We start from the raw sequence: 26,307 nt of genomic DNA on the forward strand, positions 1-26,307 counted from the left end.
GCTTGTATGAGGAAGTAACATAGCAAATAAAGCAATAAAAGCATAGACTACAATCTGATCATCAAAGTTGAAGGAAATGAAGAGCGGCTCAGTAAATCTCCTTTGTCCTGCTGTCGTAGCCATATTAATCTTGCTCAGTACTACGACAGGTTATATTCTTTGGTTTTGCATATTGTTTTAGAAATTTGGTCATAAATTAACTTAATTGTTACAATTATATGAGAAAAAAAAATTACACTCCCTGTAATTTTTGAAAAATGTTTTTCATTATTTACAAATTACTCTACTATTTTTATATAGTAGTATGCATAAAATTAAATGTTAATACTCCATACAAGATGGTGCACTGTCTCGACATACATTTTTATATATCTAATTTTTCATAATATTTTTTATGGATAGTTAGTGATATTATTAATTAATGTATGAAGGTTGTGCGTCGATAAGTGTGCAAATCAAAATAAAACATCTATTTAAAAAGAATTGGAATATATATATGATTTGTTTTTTGAGGGAACACTTTGACGCCTTAATCAAATTAGGCACCTTGCATGCATGACGTTGGTTAAACTTTGATTAGTAACCCTCCCTTACGTACCATACTACCATATGCTGATATATAGCTCCCATTATTCTTGTTTGAGGATAAAAACTTGTGATATGATAAAATAAACACTAATAGTTAGATTATGATAAACTCCGTAAATTTAAAGTGACTCCATTGATCAATATTTATAGAGGTTACAAAATACGAATCCTACCTATGTTGATTGTTGGGTATCCAAAAGATATAACAATAATAATCTATACACATATCCTAATTCGGTGAGAAAATATTATCCTAAATATTATCTCTATCGCTAACATACATATATACTCCATATGCATTATACAGCTCCGGTGAATGGAAGGATGGTTACTACAAATTCTGAAGAAGTGCAAGCTGTGTCACAAGGATATAAAGAGGTAATTGAAGAATTGGCAGCTAGAGTTCAACAAAATAATCACATATATCAATCTGGAAATGAGAAAACAAAGATGACAATTACGTCGCGACCAAAAAATACTATTGATGTATTTGAAGAGGCTGTAAAAATGCATAAAATTGCTACAGCAGAAAGTTTGGAGTGCGTGGATGCAGGCCGTTATTGTAACATTGTGTTTGGACCACGATGTTGTACTAATGATTTTGCATGTGTACCACCAGGCCTTGCTGGTGGTGTATGTGTGGCTTAAACTTAAGAATAACGAAGCTTAGCTAGGTGCCTCAGTGCCTAGCCTTCTTTAATTTAATTTCATCGTTTTGTTTTATGAATAATGTCGCTTCTCTGTTGGTGCCTAGCTAGACAACTAAGAATTAACACAAGTAAGCAAATTTGGAGTAAGCTATGTACTAATAAAAGCGTGTGTGTGGTTGGTTGATTTATAAATGGAAGATGTATCTTGTTGGTCGAATGTATTATCATGTGTAGCCAAAAAAGAATATAATGTACGTGTAACACTAATTTGGTCAATGGAGTTGTATTCAGATTTATTATTCGACTCAAACTAATGTGATCCGTAACATAAACTAAAATTGATTTATTTCTATACTAAAGTAATTGACGATGTATACGAAGATCAGATATGAAAAAACCTCAAAAGAAAAAACAATCCAAGAATGGTATTAATAAGAGCAAAAAATATAGGTCGTATACTATTATTTCATGAGTGGTCTCAAGATTTCAACGAGTGAATATGCCTATATCAAGGTTTGTGGAACGATATTTAGCATTAGTTTTTCTAAAAAGTCGAAGGCGTATGTTAAGCAATTAGAAGTTTATAAACATAATTATAAGAAGTTCATCCTCCAGACCTCCACTATGTTCAATCTTGGTGAAGTATATAAATGTTTGTCAAGTATTAGTAATTTAGTACAAACTGGGGGAGGGGTAGGCAAAAAAATACATGTGACTTTAGCGTCGTAGCTTTCTTCCCTTCCATGTTCCATCTTAGCTATTGCATTTGCGTCTTTGTTTGCTTCTCGTCCTACATGTAGTAGCTCAATATACATGTATTTTGATGGAGCAATTCCCCGCATTATTCAACTGTCATTGCCAGTTCGTGTTTAACCTTGGGAGTATTTTTCATTTCATTCAGTTTTGCTCTTAGGGCTTACAAAGTTGCTTTAACTTGTGCATCTAGAGGAACATATAAGTAGGATCTAGACTTCTAGAGTATATAATATATATATATATATATATATATACCTTCAATCCGATTGCCTTTATGATTTCTACGTACAAACCGAGCTGGCAAGGTTAATGGTTTATATATAACTTCCTTTTGCTAAGGATTATGTTTTATATTTACATATCAACCCACTATTAATAATAGTTAAGGTCCGCCGATTATCATATGTTTAAGGAAAAATTATGTTGTTTAATAAATACGGATTGGATCAAATTAAAAGTGTGGAAAATTCATATTTTTTTTATATTTGGACTCAAATTTCAAATATCAAAATTAGTAACAAGGCAACCTTGCTGTATTTCTTTGAATCCAAACAGTCGATTAGTAACAAGGCAACCTTGCTCCAAGAAGTATTTCTGCTCTTCTTCGTCTTAGTATGAGTATGTCGAAACTATAATATATATCGCACAATACATGCGAGTGTCCTATATTGATAAAAGAAGAAAAGAGAATTATCTCTTTATGATGAAGTGTTGCAGCATTCTTTTTGGAGCGGTTTATTTATATTGTTATACCCGGTCAACTTCAAAGTTAATTACTCAATAAGATATTACGGTCATGTGCCCATGTTGGTTCCTTGAATTTTCTTAATTAATACTGATTCATTTGCCGATATACGGGCACAGGGCTTCTGAAAGACCAAAAAAAATTGTTCATGAAAATCGTGTTGCCAAATTATTATTTTTCTAAACAGGAAGTCAAGAAGTTACGATAACGTGCTAGATTTGAATGACATTATAGCCAAACAGGCAGACACCCTTTACTTTAACTTATCCACATCTATAGGATATTTTATATGTTTCATAGTGTACAAAAGGGGAAAAAAATCCATTTCTTATGACTTCAACATATCCATTACTTAATTATTGATATTTATAATATTCTATTAGAAAAATTATAAGTCACGGTTTTAGACGTTCAGAAGACCTATGCACCCAATGTCGTGTGATGCCTCGAGGGGACATGGGATGGTATATCAAGGACTTCCATCGACATTAAACCAGCATAAGAACAACTTTTATGACCGTTTCGGGGACATTTCGTGGCTGCACCACAAAATTACAAATGGGTGTTTTGATAGCATTCTGGGGCAATTCAGATGGTGCGAAGCCCCCCCTGAGAATTATAACTCGTGTCGCACCATATAGAAAGGTTTTCAGCGAAAAATATGACCGAGCCCAAAGGAACCCTAAAATAGTCAAAACCGAAGGTTATAAGTCACAGTTTTAGACGTCCCCGAGACCCGTGCACCGAATGTCGTGGAATGCCTCGAGGAGACATGGGATAGTATATATATTAAGGACTTGCATGACTATTAACGGGGATAAGAACATCTTTTACGATCGTTTTGCGGCATTTCCGTGACAGCACCGCAAAATCACAAATAGGTGGATTGATGGCATTCACGGACAATTCAGATGGTGCGAAATACCCTTGCAGCACCCATAGGACGATTTTCGGCAAAAAATATGACCAGACCCGGAGGAGTCCTAAAACGGTCAAAATTGAAGGATATAAATTACGGTTTTATACGTCCCCGGGACCCGTGCACAGAATGTCGTGCCATGCGTCGAGGGGACATGGGATGGTATACTAAGGACATCCACGACTTTGAACGGACATAAAAAAACTTTTACAACTGTTTCGGGGCTATTCCGTGGCTCCACCATAGAATCATAAATGGGTGGTTTGATGACATTCTATGGCAATTCAGATGGTGCAAAATACCCCAGGATGCATTATAAGTCGTGCAACACCCATAGGACGGTTTTCGATGAAAAATATGACCAGTCCCGGAGGAGCCCTAATACGGTCAAAATTGAAGGTTATAAGTCATGGTTTTAGACGTCCCCGGGACTTGTGCACTGAATTCCGAGAAATGCCTCGAGGGGACATGAGATAGTATATTAAGGACTTGCACGACTTTGAACGGGCATAAGAACAACTTTTACGACCATTTCGTGGTAATTCCGTAGTTGCACCTACAAATCAAAAATGGGTAGTTTGATGGCATTCTGGGGCAATTCAGATGGTGCGAAACACCCCCGGATGCATTATAAGTCGTGCCGCACCCATAGGACGGTTTTCGGCAAAAAATATGACCGCGCCCGGATGACCCTAAACGGTCAAAATTAAAGGCTATAAGTCACGGTTTTAAACGTCTCCGAGATCCGTGCACCGAATGTCGTGGCATGCATCGAGGGGGCATGGGATGGTATATTAAGGACATCCAAGACTTTGAACGGGTATAAAAAAAACTTTTACGGCCGTTTCCGGGCATTCCGTGGCTACACCACAAAATAATAAATGGGTGCTTTGATGGTATTCAGGGGCAATTCAGATGGTGTGAAACACTCCGGGATGCATTATGAGTCTTGTCGCACCCATAGGACAGTTTTCGGCGAAAAATTTCACCGAGTCCGGATGAGCCCTAAAACGGTCAAAATTGAAGTCTATAAGTCACGGTTTTAGACGTCCCCGGGACCAGTGCGCCGAATGTCGTGGCATGCCTTGAGGCAACATGGGATGGTATATTAAGGACATCCACGACTTTGAACGGGCATAAAAACAACTTTTACGACTGTTTCGGGGCCATTCCGTGGCTACACCACAAAATCATAAATGGGTGGTTTGATGACATTCTCGGGAAATTCAGATGGTGCGAAATACCTCTTGATGCTTTATAAATCGTGCAGCACCCATAGGACGGTTTTCGCCGAAAAATATGACCGGACCCAGAGGAGCCCTAAAACGGTCAAAATTGAAGGCTATAAGTGAGGGTTTTAGACGTCCCCGGGACTTATGCCCTGAATGTCGTGGCATGCCTCGCGGGGACATGGGATAGTTATTAAGTACTTCCACGACTTTGAACGGGCATAAGAAACACTTTTACAACCGTTTCGGGGTAATTCCGTGCCATCGCCACAAAATAACAAATGGGTGGTTTAATGACATTCTCGGGCAATTCAGATGGTGCGAAAAACTCAGGGATGCATTAAAGTCGTCCTCAACCCATAGGACGGTTTTCGGCGAAAATATGACCGGGCCCGGAGGAGCTCTAAAACGGTCAAAATTGAAGACTATAACTCACAGTTTTAGATGTCCTCGGGACCCGTGCACGGAATATCGTGGCATTCTTCGAGGGGACATGGGATGGTATATTAAGGACATCAACGACTTTGAATGGGCATAAGAACAACTTTTACGACCGTTTCGGGGCCATTCCATGGCTGCATCACAAAAAATAAGAAATGGGTTGTTTGGTGGCATTATGGGGTAATTCATATGGTACGAAGCACCCGAGATGCATTATAAGTCGTGCCGCACCCATCAGAAGGTTTTCGGCGAAAAATATGTCTGGGTCCGAAGGAGCCCTAAAACGGTCAAAATTAAAGGCTATAAGTCACGGTTTTAGACATCCCCGGGACTCGTGTACCGAATGTCTAGGATGGCTCGAGGGGACATGGGATGGTATATTAAACATTTCCGTAAATTTAAACAGGCATAAGAACAACTTTTACGACCGTTTCGCGACAATTCCGTGGTAGCACCACAAAATCAGAAATAGGTGGTTTGATAGCATTCTGGGACAATTCAGATGGTGCGAAATACCCCTGCATCACCCATAGGACGGTTTTCGACAAACAATATGACCAGGCCCGAAGTTGTCCTAAAACGGTCAAAATTGAAGGATATAAGTCATGGTTTTAGACATCCCCGGGACCCTTGCACAGAATGTTGTGGCATGCCTCGAGGGGACATGGGATGGTATATTAAGGACATCCACGACTTTGAACGGGCATAAAAACAACTTTTACGACTGTTTTGGGGCCATTCCGTGGCTGCACCACAAAATCATAAATGGGTGGTTTGATGGCATTCTGGGGCAATTCAGATGGTGCGAAATACCTCTGAATGCTTTATAAATCGTGCAGCACCCATAGGACGATTTTCGGCGAAAAATATGACCGGTTCCGGAGGAGCCCTAAAACGGTCAAAATAGAAGGTTATAGTCAGGGTTTTAGACGTACCCGGGACTTGTGCCTTGAATGTCGTGGCATGCCTCGCGGAGACATGGGATAGTATATTAAGGAACGACACGACTTTAAACGGGCATAAGAACAACTTTTACGACCGTTTCGGGGCAATTCCGTAGTTGAATCACAAAATCACAAATGGGCAGTTTGATGGCATTCTGGGATAATTCATATGGTGCGAAACACCCCGGGATGCATTATAAGTCGTGCAGCACACATAGCAGCACCCATAGGACGGTTTTCGGCGAAAAATATGATCGCGCCCGAATGACCCTAAACATTCAAAATTAAAGGCTATAAGTCATGGTTTTAGACGTTTCCAACACCGTGCACCAAATGTCGTGGCATGCATCCAGGGGACATAGGATGGTATATGAAGGACATCCACGACTTTGAACCGGCATAAAAATAACTTTTACGACCGTTTCGGGTCATTCCGTGGCTGCACCACAAAATCATAAATGGGAGGTTTGGTGGCATTCTGGTTTAATTCATATGGTACAAAGCACGTGGAATGCAATATAAGTTTTGCAGCATCCGTAGGATGATTTTCGTAGAAAAATATGACCGGGTCCCAGAGGGCACGAAAACGGTCAAATTTGAAGGCTATAAGTCACGGTTTTAGACCGAGATGCATTATAAGTCGTGTCGCACCCATCGGAAGGTTTTTGGAGAAAAATATGTTCGAGCCCAGAGTAGCTCTAAAACGGTCAAAATTAAAGGTTAAGTCACGGTTTTAGACGTCCCCGGGTCTCGTGTACTGAATGTCGTGGCCTGCCTCGCGGGGACACGGGATAGTATATTAAGTACTTCCACGACTTTGAACGAGCATAAGAACCACTTTTACGACCGTTTCAGGGCAATTACGTGGCATCACCACAAAATCACAAATGGGTGGTTTGATGGCATTCTGGGGCATTTCAGATGGTGTTAATCTAATAACCCGTATATAAGTAATACTAAGTGTCGAATTAATTATAAATTAAATCTTTCAAAACTAACAAAAACAAGAATTATAGATATTAGAAAGTATAATAAGCTATTTCAAGTTCCTTATATTTAATATAACTATTGGACAATTCAACAAGTACATACTTAAGCAAAAATAGAAATTACAAGAAGTGCCCCTATAAGTCTAGAACTCTAGCCCATCTTCTTCCTTCCTCCATTTTTCTTCTCTGGCAAATTCTTAGTAGTTTTCACACATGAAATCAAACACTTTAACTCTATACTACAACGCTCAGGTCAGAAATCTTCTTCATTAGTCAATAAAGCTTGCTACAATATCTCACAAAATCTGGAAGAAGCCCTAAATTTTGAATTCCCAATCTTCCTCCATTAATGTATCTTGACCCAAGTTCATATTTTTCAAAGTATAAACTAATCAACAGTGGGAGCATAGCTTCCAATAATTTCTATAAATACCGGTTGATAATTCCATCTAGCCACAAGCAAAAATCAGAACAAGTTGCAATCAAATTTTTCTCTCTCCTCCATTTTTATCTTCTTTCCTCTCTGTTTTGGGAAAACTGCCCAGCAGCACCACACGCCACCACCACCTGCTGCGTCTTTGTGTACCACGACAGTCACGCAGCCCGCCTCCCAGCCACCGAACACCCCGCCGACCACCACATACCCACCCTCGCTCACACCTTTCTCTCTCGCTCACCTCACGCTGCACCAATTCCCCTTCTCTGTCGTGGCTCCTCGTTGCCACTGCAGCACACTGACTGGCGTCGCAGCCACGCTGTAGCCGCGCAGCAGCCTCCCCTCCGCCCCCTTGACCGACGCTGCTGTTGGTACTAATATTGCCGGTACTGTGCACAGAAGGTGTGAAATACGAACCTCCATGCCTTCTTTGACCCTTATTTGTTTTAGTAAAACTAAAAATAATTCATGTAAGTTTATGAAATGTTGATACTAGTAACTACTCCCTCCGTCCCATATTATAGTGTCTGATTCTATTTTTTCACGTTTATTAAGGTAAATAGAATCTAAGAGAAATGTAAAGAGTGTTTGTGTATTGAAAATAAATGTTATGGGGAAAAGCTGATTTTAGGAGAGAGAATGACCATAAGTGGTGAAAGAGAATTAAATGCATGACTCATTCAACCTTTGAGTTGAATAAACAAAGCAAAAAACTATTTCCAAGAAGCAAATAAATAATGGTGGCACAATTTTTCTAGGAAAATCATGGAAATGTGTGGAATAAAAAATGGAAACAAGAATTATATTTTGGGACACCTTAAAAAGGAAAGAAGCACTACAATATGGGACGGAGGGAGTATTGATTATCCATTAATATTATTGGAAGTAACAGAAAAAAAAACTTATTGTTTTAAGTGCACTGTAAAATGAATGGAAATATGACTAACTAGTTTACCTTATATTGACAACTCATTTCATGTTTACTAAGTTATGTTAACTTATACTCTATATTGAGTTGTAAATTACACTGATATGGTTATAATCGTTGACCTTTAATTTGTTCTAACTAATAAGTTATTGATAATAACTATAGACTTTCAATATCCCCTACTAGAACATACCTATATATATATATATATATATATATATATTATATATAAATATATTATATATAATATATATATAATATATATTATATATATAGGAATGGGATCTTGTGAAAACCACTAGCTAATCTGAAAACTGAAAATAAGCAATCTCAACCGTTAGATTATCTATAGTATAATCTAACGGACGAAATTCACGGATGAGTTTTGAGCAAAAAATCGAATCAAACTTTCTCTCTCCTCTTCTCCTCTCTCTCTCCTTCGTTTATAGTCTGAAACTCAGAAATTTTCTCTCTCCTCTCTCCTTTCTCTTTCGTTTATTCCAGATCAAACTTTCTCTCTCCTCTTCTCCTATCTCCTTTCTCCTTCTAGGAAAAGGAAACTTGATCATCAGCAAATCGAAAAGAAATCCGCAGAATTTTGAACCATGAAAAACAAAATTCGCTTGAAACTGCTTGAGAAAACTTGCCGATTTTCCAATCACAAATCATGTGAGAACAAAATATAACAATCAATCGAAAACGTAAATTGAAGTAGCAATGCAAGAACGCAAATCGAAAATTCAGAATTCGAGATGAAAATTCGAGTAAGATTTCCTCTGTTCTTTGGTTTTAGATCTAGTTTATTTTCATTTACAATTTTTTTTTGAGCTATGTGATTTACACTACCAATGAAGAGATTGTGTCGAAGGCGAGGAAGTTGCTCAAGCGTCAAGGATTTACTCAACGCCCTGGACTTTATTGCTCTGATGACTATGTTCAAACTTCTTTCATCTGCTAAATATTGATTGATCTTGGCCTTGGATGTCTGCTTTATTGTTATGGGTTTATGGCGTATATCAAAATCGTGGTTTTGATTTGGATTGGCCTGGTGTTATTTTCAAATATATACAATTTCATTTGTCGAGATCTGGTTTGTTTGTGATTTGATGAGTAATTGTTATACTAGATTCGTTGAATGTTATTGCAAGTGTTGATAAATCGAGTTATTGTTGTTTTGATTTTTTTTTTAGTTATCTTAGAAGTGTAAGCAGTTACTCTTATAGCATATAAAGTTACCTTAAAAGTGTTAAAAGTTACCCTTGAAATATATATAAAATTATCCTAAAATTGCCAAAAGTTACCCTAAAACTGTTAATAGTTACTCTTATAATCAATAAAGTTATCCTTGAAATATATAAAACTACCCTTAATATAATAAAGTTACCCCAAAACTGGAAAAAGTTACCCTAAAAGTGTTAAAAGTTACCCTAAAGGGGTTAAAAGTTACCCTTGTTTTCAGTTTTCAGATTAAAAGGTGTTTTCAGCGGATCCTACCCCTATATATATATATATATATATATATAATATATATAATATATATATAATATATATATAATAAATATAATTTCAAATTACTAACTTGATTAATGAAATCGATTCATTTATGCTCCACATAATCTAATTAATATAGTTTCACTTTTATTTAACTTCAATCACGAACCACATAGTTTCGAGAAATAACTTTAATGACATATTTAGGAATAATTCATGAATTTTAATAACTTATAACCGGAAATGAATTTTAAACCGTATGACTATGTCCAAAAACAATAACATGGACAAGGACTTGGACGTTTTGTGACATTGGACTCGCGACTAACATATCTTAACTGAAATAAGACAACTTATGTGTGATTTATATTTTATAACTAATAACGATAACTAAAAGTCTTAGTAGTAATTAAATTGATATTCATGCCTTTTGTCATTAAATTTTTGGTTAGATTAAAGTAAAAAGGATATTACAAGCCTCCCCCGACTATCAAAGTTACTAAGCAGGATTTGAGGTAGCGTCTACTGCTAACACCCTCATTCCCTTTCTAAATATATGTTTTATTGCGATTTTTATATAATGTTTATGTTAAATGCATGCTTTTATGGATTGCGGGATATGAAATCTTTTTATGAACATGATATTTCATGACGTTACGTAATGACTTGAGAAAGATTAAAGATTATAATTTCCATGATGATTGTGAAGTATAATGTATAAATAAAAAGAAATGGAACATGATAAACAAAAGTGAAAGATGGTTCTTGGCAGTACGATGTTATGTTGGACGTGCACGTACCGTTCTATTCTATGGCAGAAACGCCACCTTCTGGTTAGGGGCAATTGTCCCTGGTGGCACCGCACTATGCATGGCTTTATGCTACCTTATGGTTAGGGACGATGTCCCTGGTGGCTATTGCCCTATGATTATGATGATGATGGGAGACATCCCTATATGTTATACTCGCCAAGTTACTAATAAGATAATTATGATGATGATTATATGAGGATAATAATGAATTCATGTTTACATGAAATGTTTATGAAATGTTTTTACTTTATTCTCTCTCCTCCGTCACTGTTTGCAACTAAAATTAATTGAAATGAATTTACGATGTTAGAGTAGTATGTTACTGGGATTCGACTCATGATGTTTTGCTTTTCTATTTTAGGTAATGATGGGAATGACGGAATGGCGTAGCAGTGAGGAAAAATTACTACATAAATTATACAGACTCTTATTATTATTTATTCTAAGCTTAAGAACGTAAATTTGTGAACCTTAACTATGTTTCACCTAGTTATTTATGCATTTCTAAATTAGTTATGAAGTTTCAAAATTATAATGTTATGTTATTTAACGAAATTATGTTGCCTTGTTTTTTCCAAAAGGAAAGTACAGCAGTAACGCACCGACTAAGTTAATTCTTCCGCTGCTAAGTAAGAGTTAATTAATGAATTAATGATGCTTAGAAGTCGGGGCGATACAGCGAAACACCCAAGGATGCATTATAAGTCGTGCAGAACCCATATGACGGTTTTCGGAGAAAATATGACCGGGCCTGAAGAAGCCCTAAAATGGTCAAAATTGAAGGCTATAACTCACGGTTTTAGACGTCCTCGGGACCCGTGCACGGAATGTCGTGGCATTTCTCGAGGGGATATAGGATGGTATATTAAGGACATCCACAACACTGAACGGGCATAAGAACAACTTTTACGACCGTTTCGGGGCCATTCAGGGGCTGCATCACAAAAATTCAGAAATGGGTTGTTTGGTGGCATTATGGGTAATTCATATGGTACTAAGCACCCCCGATGCAATATAAGTCGTGCCGCACCCATCGTAAGGTTTTCGGTGAAAAATATGTCCAGGCCCGGAGGAGCCCTAAAACGGTCAAAATTAAAGGCTATAAGTCACGGTTTTAGACGTACCCAGGACTCATGTACCGAATGTCTGGGACGGCTCAAGGGGACATGAGATGGTATATTAAAGATTTCCATAAATTTAAATAGGCATAAGAATAATTTTACGACCGTTTTGGGACCATTCCTTGGGGGGCACCACAAAATCACAAATGGGTGATTTGATGGCATTCTGGGGCAATTCAAATGGTGTGAATCACCCAGGATGCATTATATATTGTGTCACACCCCATAGGAAGGTTTTCAGCGAAAAATATGACTGCGACAGGAGGAGCCCTAAAACGGTCAAAATTGAAGGCTATAGTCACGGTTTTAGACGTCCATGGGAGCCGTGCACCGAATGAGGTGGCATGCCTCGAGGGGGCATTGGATGGTATATTAAGGACATCCACAACTTTGAAAGGACATAAGAACAACTTTTACGATCGTTTCGGGGTAATTCCGTGGTTGCACCATAAAATCAGAACTGGGTGGTTTGATGGCATTTTGGGGCGATTCAGATGCTGCGAAATACGGCTGGTTACATTATAAGTCGTGCAGCACCCATAAAAGGTTTTTTGGCTAAAAACATGACAGGCTAAAAACATGACAGGGCCGGGAGGAGCCCTAAAACGGTCAAAATTGAAGACAATAAACCACGATTTTAGACGTCCCCGGGACCCGTGAACCAAATTCGTGGAATGCCTCGAGGGACATGGGATAGTATATTAAGGACTTGCACGAATTTGAACGGGCATTAGAACATCTTTTACGACTGTTTTGGGGCAATTCTGTGGCAGCACCACAAACTCACAAATGGGTGGTTGGGTGGTTTGATGGCATTCTAGGGCAATTCAGATCGTGCGGAACGCCAGGGGATGCATTATAAGTCGTGCAACAACCCTAAAACGGTCAAAATTGAAGGTTATAAGTCACGATTTTAGACATACCCGGGACCAGTGCACGGAATGTCGTGGCATGCCTCGAGGCAACATGAGATGATATATTAAGGACATCAACGACTTTGAACGGGCATATGAACAACTTTTACGATCGTTTCGGGGGGCCATTCCGTGGCTGAACCACAAAATCAGAAATGGGTTGTTTGGTGGCATTATAAGCTAATTCATATGGTACGAAGCACCCGAGACGCATTATAAGTCCTGCCGCACACATGGGAAGGTTTTTGGTGGAAAAAATGACCGGGCCCGGAGGATCCCTAAGACGGTCAAAATTGAAGGCTATAACTCACGGTTTTAAATGTCCTCGGGACCCGTGCATCAAATGTCGTGGGTTGCCTCGAGGGGACATGGGATGATATATTAAAGACTTTGATAAATTTTACCGGGCATAAGAAAAACTTTTACGACCGTTTCGGGACCATTCTGTGGCTGCACCACAAAATCACAAATGGGTGATTTGATGCCATTCTTGACAATTCAGATGGTGCGAAGCACCCGAAATACATTATAAGTTGTGTCGCACCCCATAGGAAGGTTTTCAGCGAAAAATATGACTGGTCAAAATTGAATGCTAAAAGTCACGGTTTTGGACGTCCTGGACCCATGCACCGAATGGCGTGGCATGCCTCGAGCGGACATCCACGACTTGGAACGGGCATAAGAAAAACTTTTATGACCGTTTTGGGCCTTTCCGTGGCTACACCACAAAATCATAAATGGGTTGTTTGGTGGCATTCTGGAGTAATTCATGTGGTACGAAATACCCGGGATGCATTATAAGTCGTGCCGCACCCATATGAAGGTTTTCGGCAAAAAATATGACCGGAACCGGAGAAGCCCTAAAACGGTCAAAATTGAAGGCTATAAGTCACGGTTTTAAACGTCCCCGGGACCCGTACACCGAATACCGTGGGATGCCTCGAGGGGACGTGGGATGGTATATTACAGATTTCCATAATTTTAAACGGACATAAAAACAACTTTTACGACCGTTTCGGGACCATTAAGTGGGTGCACCACAAAATCACAAATGGGCGATTTGTTGGCATTCTGGGCAATGCAGATGGTGCGAAGCACCTGGATTACATTATAAGTTGTGTCGCACTCCATAGGAGGGTTTTCGGCGAAAATTATGACTGGGCCAGGAGGAGTCCTAAAACGGTCAAAAATTGAAGGCTATAAGTCACGGTTTTAGACGTCTCTGGGACAAGTGCACCGAATGTCGTGGCATGCCTCAAGGGGACATTGGATGGTAAATTAAGGATATCCACGACTTTGAACGAAAATAAGAACTACTCTTACGACCGTTCCAGGGCCATTCCGTGAATGCACCACAAAATCAAAAATGGGTGGTTTGATGGGATTTTGTGGCAATTCAGATGGTGCGAAATACCCCTGGATGCATTATAAGTCGTGCAACACCCATTGGACAGTTTTGGCAAAAAATATGAACGAGCCCGGAGGAGCCCTAAACCGTTCAAAATTGAAGGCTATAAGTCACGGTTTTAGACGTCCCCGGGACCCGTGCACAGAATGTCATAACATGCCTCAAGGGGACATACATAAGATGGTATATTAAGGATAACCACTACTTTGAATGGGAATAAGAACTATTTTTACGACCGTTACAGGGTCATTCCGTGGGTGCACCACAAAATCATAAATGGGTTGTTTGGTCGCATTCTAGGGTAATTCATATGGTACGAAGCACCCAGAATGCATTAGTCGTGCCGCACCCACATGAAGGTTATTAGCGAAATACATGATTGGGTACGGAGGAGCTCTAAAACAGTCAAAATTGAATGCTATAAGTCACAGTTTTAGACGTCTCCGGGACCCGTGCACCGAATGTCGTGGATACCCCGAGTAGACATGGGATTGTATATTAAGGATTTCCATGACTTTAAACAGGCATTAGAACACCTTTTAGGACCATTTCGGGACCATTCCATGGTACACCACAAAATCATAAATGGGTGATTTGATGACATTCTGGAGTAATTGAGATGGTGCGAAACAACTAGAATGCATCATAAGTTGTGTCGCACCACATAGGATGGTTTTCGTCGAAAAATATGACTAGGCTCGGAGGAGCCCTGCGGTCAAAATTGAAGGCTATTTAAGTCACGGTTTTAGACGTGCCATGGAATCGTTCACCGATAGTTATGGCATGCCTCGAGGAGACATGGGATTGTATATTAAGGACATCCACGACTTTGAATGGGCATTAGAACATCTTCTATGACCGTTTCGTGGCAATTCCGTAGTTGCACCACAAAATCACAAATGGGTGGTTTGATGGCATTCTGAGGCAATTTAGATGGCGCAAAATACCCCGAGATGCATTATAAGTCGTGCAGCACCCATAGAACGGATTTCGGCGAAAAATATGACATGGGCCAGAGTAGCCCTAAAACGGTCTAAATTGAAGGTTATAAGTCACGGTTTTAGACGTCCCCGGCACCCATGCACAGAATGTCGTGGTATGCCTCGAGGGAACAAGGGATGTTATATTAGGACATCCATGACTTTGAACGTGCATATGAACAACTTTTACGACCGTTTCGAATCAATTCTGTGGCTGTGCCATAAAATCACAAATAGGTGGTTTGGTGGCATTCTGGGGTAATTCAGACGGTTTAAAACACCCCATGATGCATTATAAGTCTTGCCGCACCCATAGGACGGTTTTCGGCGAAAAATATGACATGGGCCAGAGTAGCTATAAAACGATCTAAATTGAAGGTTATAAGTCACGGTTTTAGACGTCCCCGTCACTCGTGCACCGAATGCCGTGGCATGCCTTGAGGAGACAAGGGATTTTATATTAAGGACATCCACGACTTTGAACGGGCATATGAACAACTTTTACGACCGTTTCGAAGCAATTCCGTAGGTGCACCACAAAATCACAAATAGGTGGTTTGGTGGCATTCTGGGGTAATTTAGACGGTTCCAAACACCCCAAGATGCATTATAAGTCTTGCCTTACCCATAGGGCGTTTTTCGGCGAAAAATATGACCAGTCCCAGAGGAGCCCTAAAACGGTCAAAATTGAAAGCTATAAGTCACGATTTTAGATGTACCATGGATCCGTGCACTGATAGTCGTGGGATGCCTCGACGGGACATAGGACTGTATATTAAGGACATCCACAACTTTGAATGGGCTTTAAATCATCTTCTACGACCGTTTTGGGGCAATTCCGTGGTAGCACCACAAAATCACTAATTGGTGGTTTGATGGCATTTTAGGCCAATTCAGATGGTGCGAAATACCCAGGGATGCATTATAAGTCGTACAACACCCATAGAACGGATTTCGGCGAAAAATATGACGGGGCTCGGAGGAGCCCTAAAACGGTCAAAATTGAAGGCAATAAGTTACGGTTTTAGACGTCACTGGGACCCGTGCACTGATAGTCGTGGCCGGCCTCGAGGGGACATGGTAAGGTATATTAAGGATATCCGCGACTTTGAACGGGCTTAAGAACAACTTTTACCACCATTTTAGGGCCATTCCATGGGTGCATCACAAAATCAGAAATGGAATGTTTGGTGGCATTATGGGGTAATTCACATGGTACGATACACCATGGATGCATTATAAGTCGTGACGCACTCATAGGAAGGTTTTCGGCGAAAAATATGAACTGTCCCATAGGAGCTCTAAAACGGTTAAAATTGAATGCTTTTCAAGTCACGGTTTTAGACGTCCCTGGGACTTGTGCACTGAATCTTGTTGAATGCATCGAAGGGACATGGGATATTATATTAAGGAATTACATGACTTTGATCGGGCATAAGAACAATTTTTACGACCGATTCGGGGTAATTCCGTGGTTGCATCGCAAAATCATAAATGCGTGGTTTGAAGGCATTCTGGGGCAATTCAAATGATGCGAAGCACCCCAGGATGCATTATAAGTCGTGCCGCACCCATAGGACAGTTTTCGGCGAAAAATATGACCTGTCCCGGAAGAGTCTTAAAACGGTCAAAATTGAAGGCTAAGTCATGGTTTTAGACGTCCCAGGGACCCGTGCACCGAATGCCGTGGAATTCCTCGAGGGGATATGGGATAGTATATTAACGACTTGCACAACTTTGAACGGACATGAGAACATCTATTACGACCGTTTTGGGACAATTCTGTGGGAGCATCACAACAAATGGGTGGTTTGATGGCATTCTGGAGCAATTCAGATGATGCTAAACACCACGGGATGCATTATAAGTCGTGCAGCAACCATAGGACGGTTTTTGGCGAACATATGATCGGGTCCGGAGAAGCCCTAACACAGTCGAAATTGAAGGCTATAAAGTCACGGTTTTAGAAGTCCCCGGGACCCGAGCACCGAATGTCGTGGCATGCCTCGAGGGGATATGGATGGTATATCAATAACCCCCACGACTTTGAACGGGAATAAGAAAATTTTTTACAACCGTTTCGGGGTCATTCCGTTGCTGCACCGCCACAAAATCATGAATGGGTTGTTTGGAGGCATTATGGTTTAATTCATATGGTACAAAGCATCCGAGATGCATTATAAGTCGTGCCGCACACATATGAAGGTTTTCGGCGAAAAATATGACCGGGCCCAGAGGAGCCCTAAAACAATCAAAATTGAAGAAGGCCACAGGTCACGATTTTAGACGTCCCCGTGACCCGTGCAGTGAATGTCATGGCGTGCCTTGAGGGGACATAGGATGGTATATTAAGGACATCCACGATTTTAAACGGGCATAAGAACAACTTTTACGATCATTTCGGGGCTATTCCGTGAGTGTACCACGAAATCACAAATGGGTGGTCTGATGTTATTCTAGGGCAATTTAGATTATGTAAAACACCCCGGGATGCATTATAAGTCGTGCCGCGCCTTTAGGACGATTTTCTGCGAAAAATATGACTGGGCCCGGAGGAACCATAAAACGGTCAAAATTGAAAGCTATAAGTCACGATTTTAGACGTTCCCGGTACCCGTGCACTAAATGTCGTGACATGGCTCAAGGGGACATAGGATGGTATATTAAGGAAATCCACGACTTTGAACGGGTATAAGAAAAAAATTTACGATCGTTTCTGATTTCATGGGTGCACCACAAAATCATAAATGGGTGGTTTGGTGGCGTTCTAGGGTAATTTATATGGTAAAAATCACCCGAGATGCATTATAACTTGTGCCCGCACCCACATGAATTTTTTCGGCGAAAAAATGACAGGGCCTGGAGGAACCCAAAAATGGTCAAAATTGAAGGCTATAAGTCAACGTTTTAGACATTCCCGGAACTTCTGCACTGAATGTCGTAGAATGCCTCTAGGTGACATTATTGGATAGTATATTAAAGACTTGCACAACTTTGAACGGGCATAAGAACAACTTTTACGACCGTTTCGGGGGAATTCCTTGGCTACACCACAAAATCCCAAATGGGTGGTTTGATGGCATTCTGGGCAATTCAGATGGTGCAAAATATCCCGGGATGCATTATAAGTCGTGTCACACCCATAGGATAGTTTTCGGCTAAAAATATGATCGAGCCCGGAGGAGTTGTAAAACGGTCAAAATTGAAGGCTATGGTTTTAGACGTCCCCAGGACCCGTGCACTGAAAGTCTTGGCATGTCTCGAGGGAATATGGGATGGTATATTAAGTAAATCCACGACGTTGAAAGGGGAAAAGAACAAGTTTTACGACTGTTTCAGGACCATTCTGTGGGTGCACCACAAAATCACAAATGGGTGGTTTGATGGCATTTAGGGGAAATTCAGATAGTGCGTAACACCCCGGGACGCATTATAAGTCATGAAGCACCCATATAACGGTTTTCGGCGAAAAATTTGACCAAGCCCGGAGCAGCCCTAACACGGTTAGATTTGAAGGCTATAAGTCACAGTTTTAGACGTCCCCGGGACCCTTACACCAAATGTCTTGACATCCCACGAGGGGACATGGGATGGTATACTAAGGACATCCACGACTCTGAACGAGAATAAGAACAACTTTTATGACTGTTTCGGAGCAATTCCGTGGGTGTACCACAAAATCACAAATGGGTGATCTATTTGATGGCCTTCTGGGGAAATTTAGATGGTGCGGAACACCCAGGGATGCATTATAAGTCATGCAACATCGATAGGACCGATTTCGGCGAAAAATATGACTGGGCCCGAAGGAGCCCTAAAACGGTCAAAATTGAAGGCAATAAGTCACGGTTTTAGACGACCCTAGGACCCTTGCACCGAATGTTGTGTGATGAATTGAGGAGACATAGGATGGTATATTAAAGACATCATAGACTTTGAACAGGCATAATAACAAGTTTTATGACCGTTTCGTGGCTATTCCGTAGCTTCACCATAAAATCGTAAATGGGTGGTTTGATGGCATTCTAGGGCAATTCAAATAGTGTGAAACACCCCGGGATGCATTATAAGTCGTGCAGCACCCATAGGATGGTTTTCAGCGAAAAATATAAGATGGTATGAAGGAGTTCTAAAACGGTCAAAATGGAAGGCTATAAGTCACAGTTTTAGACGTCCCCGGGACCCGTGCATCGAATGTTGTGGCATGCCTCGAGGGGAAATGAGATGGTATATTAAGGACATCCACAACTTTGAAAGGGGATAAGAACAACTTTTACGACCGTTTCGGAGTCATTCCGTTGCTGCACCACAAAATCATAAATTGGTGGTTTGGTGACATTCGGGGATAATTCATATGGTACGAAACACCTGGGATGCATCATAAGTCGTGCCGCACTCATGGAAGATTTTTGGCGAAAAATATGACCCGGCCAAGAGGAGCCCTAAAAAGATTGTGAGATGTTATTTTTTTACAGAGAGAAAGTTAGAAACATAGTGAAATGATCTTATTTCTCAATCTTCAACAATAATGATCTTACGAGTATCAATAACTTTTAAATAATAGTGGATTTGGTTGATATTTAACTTTGCTCACTCATACAATCCAACCGTCCAACCCATAGGATGTTCCAGACTTCCAGTAGATATATTTGGTCCACAAAATTAATTTCTCGTTGCTACTCTCTCACAACTAGCACAAAGTTACATCCACATGAGTGCCATAGGCCCATAAGGATCACGGATGAGAGATTGGACCAGTAATCTACGTCCACACACCTAGCTAGGATTGTATGAACTGTAACAATCCGCAATTTTTAACCATTTTCTCACGATTTGGTTTGCATTAGATTGGATGGTCGTGGGCCTCGTGGCTTGCTTTGAGATTTTGACCAATTCACGATTTGTGATATATATTAGCTATCACAATTCACAATATCAATGTGATTCATGATTTTAACCGTAAAAATAAATCGAACAATAGATAATTTTAAGATGAATAAACAATTTTCAATATAACGCTAAACATCTATGGCTGGTTTTCGTCATGTTAATTGAGTTTGAGTGCCTAAATGTTTGTAAAGTCGAGGATTCAAGATATTGCTAGTTCATTTTCTTAGAACTAGTTTTTTTTAGCAAAGATAAAACATAAGACAAATAAACAAAAATGATTTGATCGCAAATCAAACTACACCAAATCATTTTATGTTGCATACTTTAGTGTGGTTGGCAAAAAAAAAAAAGCAGTGTAATTTGGTTCAGGAAACTTTCAAACCGTCTTTTTTGTTGTTTGGTTTTTATTATATCTCAGCCCATACTAAACGAACCAAAAACATTCCTGCACAGCTGCACCTAGCGCTTATACTTTAGCAGGGGATTTTCATGTAATAATTTTTTAGCTGCTATCAACATTTTATGTAACCTTTGTTGGAAAATAAGTAATTCTGGAAAGATACTGGTATATATGGAAGCTAAGAATACTGAAGCAAAAGGAAAGAAACAAATGGAAAATACTCATGCACGCAAGATGTACTAGAATCAAATAGAAAGAGAAATGGCATCGACATATAGCAACTAAAGGTGCATTTGGTCAATTAAGAAGGGATCAACACATATGTTCTCAAATCTCATATCATTAGTGTGAGCTACGAGTTCACATGAACCTGTGTTAAGGGAACTCTCTTTTCTTACACTCTGTAGATGGTCCGCATATGTACATGGTAACAAAGTCAAATTTACATGAATAATAAGTCAAATGAATATATGTATATGCCTAACAAGTCAAATAAACATCATCTGTTAGTATATATGTTCATTAGTATTGGTCTTTATATATGTTCATAACCTAATGCTTGATGTTCATTGTACGCAACTTCCTTACCATACGGATGTGTGCAACCTATTAATTTGCACTTTTTTTACTATGCCTTTTGAGATTCATTGATGACGTAGGGAGTTTGCCGTAAAGATAAAAATCAAAGTATTACAAAACTGATGTTGTCACTATAGGGAAAAATCGTAATAAACTTATGTGAAAATTGAGAGGCCTTGATACTGTCGTTAATGTGGCACTGACGGAAGCGGCGCACAGGAGATTGTCCACTATCGATCTTCTCCGATTCATAATATATTTAACACATTTATATTATGTAACATTCCACTATATAGAATGACATAAAGAAGGAAATAATTAACTTTCCCAGGACCAACTATCCCACAAAAATAAGAGAGTAGCAGGGACAATTTCAGAGAAACACTTCCAAGGGGGGATCAAAGCAAGCAATGATTAGAAAATTATAATCAAGCAATGAAATATGATAAGTGGTATAGGCCTTATTCGCAAGAGTATACGCAACTTCGTCTCGTAATATAATATTTCATCCGTCCTATAATATAGTGCTTGTTTCTTTTTGAAGGTCAAATTTTAAAAATTTTGATTAAATATTCTCATCAATATGTAAAAAAATATATATTCATACATGTGGAATATTGTTAGATTCGCCTTAATCTGTACTTTCATAATATTAATTATTTATATTTTTATCAAATTAAAAATTAAAAATATCAAAAGTCAAATATGCCTCTTGAAGACAACGCAGAAATGAAACAATCATTATATTGTGAGACGGAGGGAATACATTTGAACTCATTCTTTTGTGAATGATGGATTGATGGTGATGCTGAGCCAATTATTTGGAGCGCTATGTTTAAAGGTTAGGAAGTGTAAATGCAACTGGTCACACTGAAGTTTAATTTAAGTCGTTTAGGTGTGGAGTAATTTCTCCAACGCAATAATGTTGTGCAATTATTTAATGTAACAAATTCTTCGTCATTTTAAAAAATGGGAAAATCTATATCAGAGCCCTTATATAAAAAGTTAAAAATGGAAATAAGTTGCATTAATTGATCATTTATTACATCAATTGATGCAAACATTTTCTATAAATTCATAACTTATTTCTATTAAGGATGAGGACCTAGCTCATGTGGTAGAGCACTCCCCTCTGATCTCTGAGGTCAGGGGTTCGATCCTTACCCCCAACATTATGTTGGGATATTTCCTTAGCATGCTTTGCATGCTTTACTAGCCAATGTGCTGGTAGTTCCTACAAGGCTAGTAGCTTTGGTAGGGGTTAGCCCTTGGGCTGACTTAATTTCCTAACAAAAAAAAAAAACAACTTATTTCTATATGCAACCCTAAGGACTGCATATAGCATAACCCTTTAAAAATTAAGAAATTATATTTTTGGGTCCACTATATTTTTTTGTGCATCACATAATTTCTATCAATATCAACCCTTCTAAAGTTCTGATGATATCCATAAAAAAAAACCCTTCTAATGATATCTTCTGACCTTGAAAACGTGAGTAATTGCAGTAAGAAATTATATTTTTGGATCCACTATATTTTTTTGTGCACCCCAAAATTTTTATGAGATAGTCATTTTATTACCCCTTCTAATGATAACTTCTAACCTTGAAAACCTCAGTAATTGATGAATTGGGAAGAAACGATACCAACATTATGTAATTCATTTTGCGGTTATACAAAATCATATTGATAGGCTGAAGAAAAATATTTTAAAAACTCAATAACATATTATACCTCTTCAATTTTTTTAGATGATTCATTTTGACTTTTGATACTATTCACATGCATGACTTGACTATCTCTTATGATTTGTACTTAAGAAAAATATTGTCACGTAAAATCTTGTTAAATTCATCTCAATGTATATTATATATCCAAATATCAACTTTTAATATTTTTGCTTATTGATAATTGAAAATATATTAAGGTTCAAATTAATGGATCTGCAAATCTGCCTAAAGGAAATGGGTCAACTAATAAAAACAACACATAAATAACTACATAACTCCCCTACCTGTTCATGATATTTTTACTTTTTCCCTTAGTTTTGTGATATCATTTCTTACTAATATATAGGAACCTAATATTATAAGGTAAATTATTGTTGGATTACTAATATATAATGCTAATAATATATAATTGAAATTATTGATGATTAAGGTTGTGCGTGTTGACAAGTTTGAAAGTGAAAGTATTGCAAGTTCTTTGAAAAATTCTAGTAATTGATCAGCCACAAAAACATGACAGAGTCGTAATAAATATGACCATGAGAAATTTAGTAGTCTAGAATGATTTGACATTTAAAAAGTGGCCAGAAACATGCTTCACATCACAGTGGTCGGTAATTAGCGTCTGTTTATGGTCGGTCGCTAATTAGCGACTGACTAGGCGGTCGCTAAATATAGAGGACGGTCGCTAATTAGCGACTGCGGAGATATCGGTCGCTAAATTCAAAATAACAGACGCTAATTTTTTAGCGTCCGTTTAGCGGACGCTATTTGGAGAATTAGCGACCAAGGGTTTTGCATCAGCCATTTAGCGTCCGTTAGCAGACGCTAATATATTTAGCGTCCAATTTCGCGTTTTTAACGTCTGATTTTTGCGGACGCTAAAGGCTGACATTCTTGTTGTGTTTGTAGGAGCCTGATAGGGAAAAGTGTTGGTAACAATTTGTTAGAGTTGTCTCCAAAGCCTCCAACAAATAAGGGTAAACTCGTAATTTCATGAGCTAAAGAGGTAAGTTGGTACTGAAATATAGTCAAATTGGTACCACATTAAATTGAATTAAATTGGTACCACATTAAATTGAATTAAATTGGTATCAATTTACAATTTTGGTACCAACCTGACTCTATTTGGTATTAAACTTCAACTTAATACCAACTCAAAAACTTGGTACCAAATTGTAATTTGATATCAACTTAACTCTATTCACGAAGTGGAGTGAAGTGGAGTGAGTAATAAGAAATTATGAAAAATGAAAACCACACCCCATAACCTACCAATGAGAATCAATTTGTATGGGGTGAGGGGTGGCTAAAGTAGGAGAGAGAAAGGGGTTAAGATAAATAATCAAATAAAAAGAGATTAAAGTAGGAAAGAGAAATGGAGTAAAATTGAATTAATAATGTAATGGTGGGCATATGATAGGGACCTGAGAGGGTAAAAAGGGGAAAAAAATTCCTAATAAGGAATAAAGTTTAAGAGGGAAAATCTTTTGGAAACGCACTTAAACAGAAAGAGAAAAATCTTTAGGAAACAGAGGAGGTATAGGTTATAAACAAAAGAAATATACACCCTTTTCTTTTTGCTCCAATTTTTTTTTTTTAATTTTACGCACGGTTGTTTTCTAATTCTGATAACATGTTCACTTTACATCCTACAAGGCTACAACCTTGTCGGCTACAGCCTACATATTCTATAAATAAGAATGCTTGTATGAGGAAATAACATAGCAAATAAAGCAATAAAAGCATAGACTACAATCTGATCATCAAAGTTGAAGGAAATGAAGAGCGGCTCAGTGAATCTCCTTTGTCCTGCTGTCGTAGCCATATTAATCTTGCTCAGTACTATGACAGGTTATATTCTTTGATTTTGCATATTGTTTTAGAAATTTTTTGGTAATAAATGAACTTAATTGTTACATTTATGAGAAAAAAAAAAATTACACTCCCTGTATTTTTTGAAAAATGTTTTGCATTATTTACAAACTTTACTATTTTTGTATAGTAGTAATTTTTACTAGTATGTATAAAACTAAATGTTAATACTCCATACAAGATGTTGCACTGTCTCGACATACATTTTTAAATATCAATTTTTCATAATATTTTTTTATGGATAGTTAGTGATGTTATTAATTAATGTATGAAATTGTGTATTGACGAGTGTACAAATTAATACATCTATTTAAAAAGAAATGGAATATATATATGATTTGTTTTTTGAGGGAACACTTTGACGCCTTAATCAAATTAGGCACCTTGCATGCATGACGTTGGTTAAACTTTGATTAGTAACCCTCCCTTACGTACCATATGCTGATATTATATAGCTCCCGGCCCATTATTCTTGTTTGAGGATAAAACTTGGGATATGATAAAATAAACACTAACAGTTAGATTATGATAATATCCGTGGATTTAGAGTGACTCCAGATCAATATTTATAGAGGTTACAAAATACGAATATACCTATGTTGGGTATCCAAAAGATATAACAATAATAATCTATACACATATCCTAATTCGATAAGAAAATATTATCCTAAATATTATCTCTATCGCTAACATACATATATACTCCATATGCATTATACAGCTCCGGTGTTTGGAAGGATGGTTACTACTAATTCTGAAGAAATGCAAGCTGTGTCACAAGGATATAAAGAGGTCATTGAAGAATTGGCAGCTAGAGTTCAACCAAATAATCACATATATCAATCTGGAAATGAGAAAACAAAGATGACAATTACGTCGCGACCAAAAAATACTATTGATGTATTTGAAGAGGCTGTAAAAATGCATAAAATTGCTACAGCAGAAGGTTTGGAGTGCGTGGGTGCAGGCAGTTATTGTAACTTTGTGTTTGGACCACAATGCTGTACTAATGATTTTGCATGTGTACCACCAGGCCTTGTTGGTGGTGTATGTGTGGCTTAAACTTAAGAATAACGAAGCTTAGCTAGGTACCTCAGTGCCTGGCTGCTAGCCTTCTTAAATTTTATCGTTTTGTTTTATGAATAATATCGCTTCTCTGTTGGTGCCTAGACAATTAAGAATTAACACAAGCAAATTCGGAGTAAGCTATGTACTAATAAAAGCGTGTGTGTGCTAGGTTGATTTATAAATGGAAGATGTATATCTTGTTTTATTAATAATGTCGCTTCTCTGTTGGTGCCTAGACAATTAAGAATTAACACAAGCGAATTCGGAGTAAGCTATGTACTAATAAAAGCGTGTGTGTGCTAGGTTGATTTATAAATGGAAGATGTATCTTGTTGGTCGTTGAATGTACGTGTAACCAAAAAAGAATACAATGTACGTGTATCACTGATTTGGTTAATGTAGTCGTATTCAGATCTA

At 38.4% G+C, this 26,307-nt stretch overlaps 1 protein-coding gene across 3 annotated transcripts; it reads left to right on the forward strand.

Annotated features, from left to right (window-relative positions):
* Nucleotides 1–26,307, forward strand: LOC104904484 (hypothetical protein). 3 transcript variants are annotated; one of them, XM_010692744.4, is made up of 2 exons: nucleotides 1–149; nucleotides 25,544–26,307. In XM_010692744.4, exons 1-2 carry the CDS (start codon nucleotides 77–79, stop codon nucleotides 25,882–25,884), a joined length of 414 nt encoding a protein of 137 aa, XP_010691046.1. In that variant the 5' UTR covers nucleotides 1–76; the 3' UTR covers nucleotides 25,885–26,307. The 3 variants fall into 3 exon arrangements, with proteins under 3 accessions (XP_010691046.1, XP_010691044.1, XP_010691045.1); XM_010692742.4 differs by lacking the exon at nucleotides 25,544–26,307 and adding an exon at nucleotides 896–1,534 and having other exon boundaries at nucleotides 9–149; XM_010692743.4 differs by lacking the exon at nucleotides 1–149 and adding an exon at nucleotides 24,653–24,801.

Source organism: Beta vulgaris, chromosome 9 (genome assembly GCF_026745355.1).
Source record: "Beta vulgaris subsp. vulgaris cultivar EL10 chromosome 9, EL10.2, whole genome shotgun sequence".
Classification (NCBI taxonomy): domain Eukaryota; kingdom Viridiplantae; phylum Streptophyta; class Magnoliopsida; order Caryophyllales; family Amaranthaceae; genus Beta; species Beta vulgaris.

Excerpts from the sequence above, each read along its gene's own strand:
- LOC104904484 (XM_010692744.4), top strand. The coding sequence starts at position 77 with ATGAAGAGCGGCTCAGTAAATCTCCTTTGTCCTGCTGTCGTAGCCATA. Across the intron at positions 150-25,543 it reads CTTGCTCAGTACTACGACAG|CTCCGGTGTTTGGAAGGATG; the intron begins GTTATATTCTTT and ends TGCATTATACAG.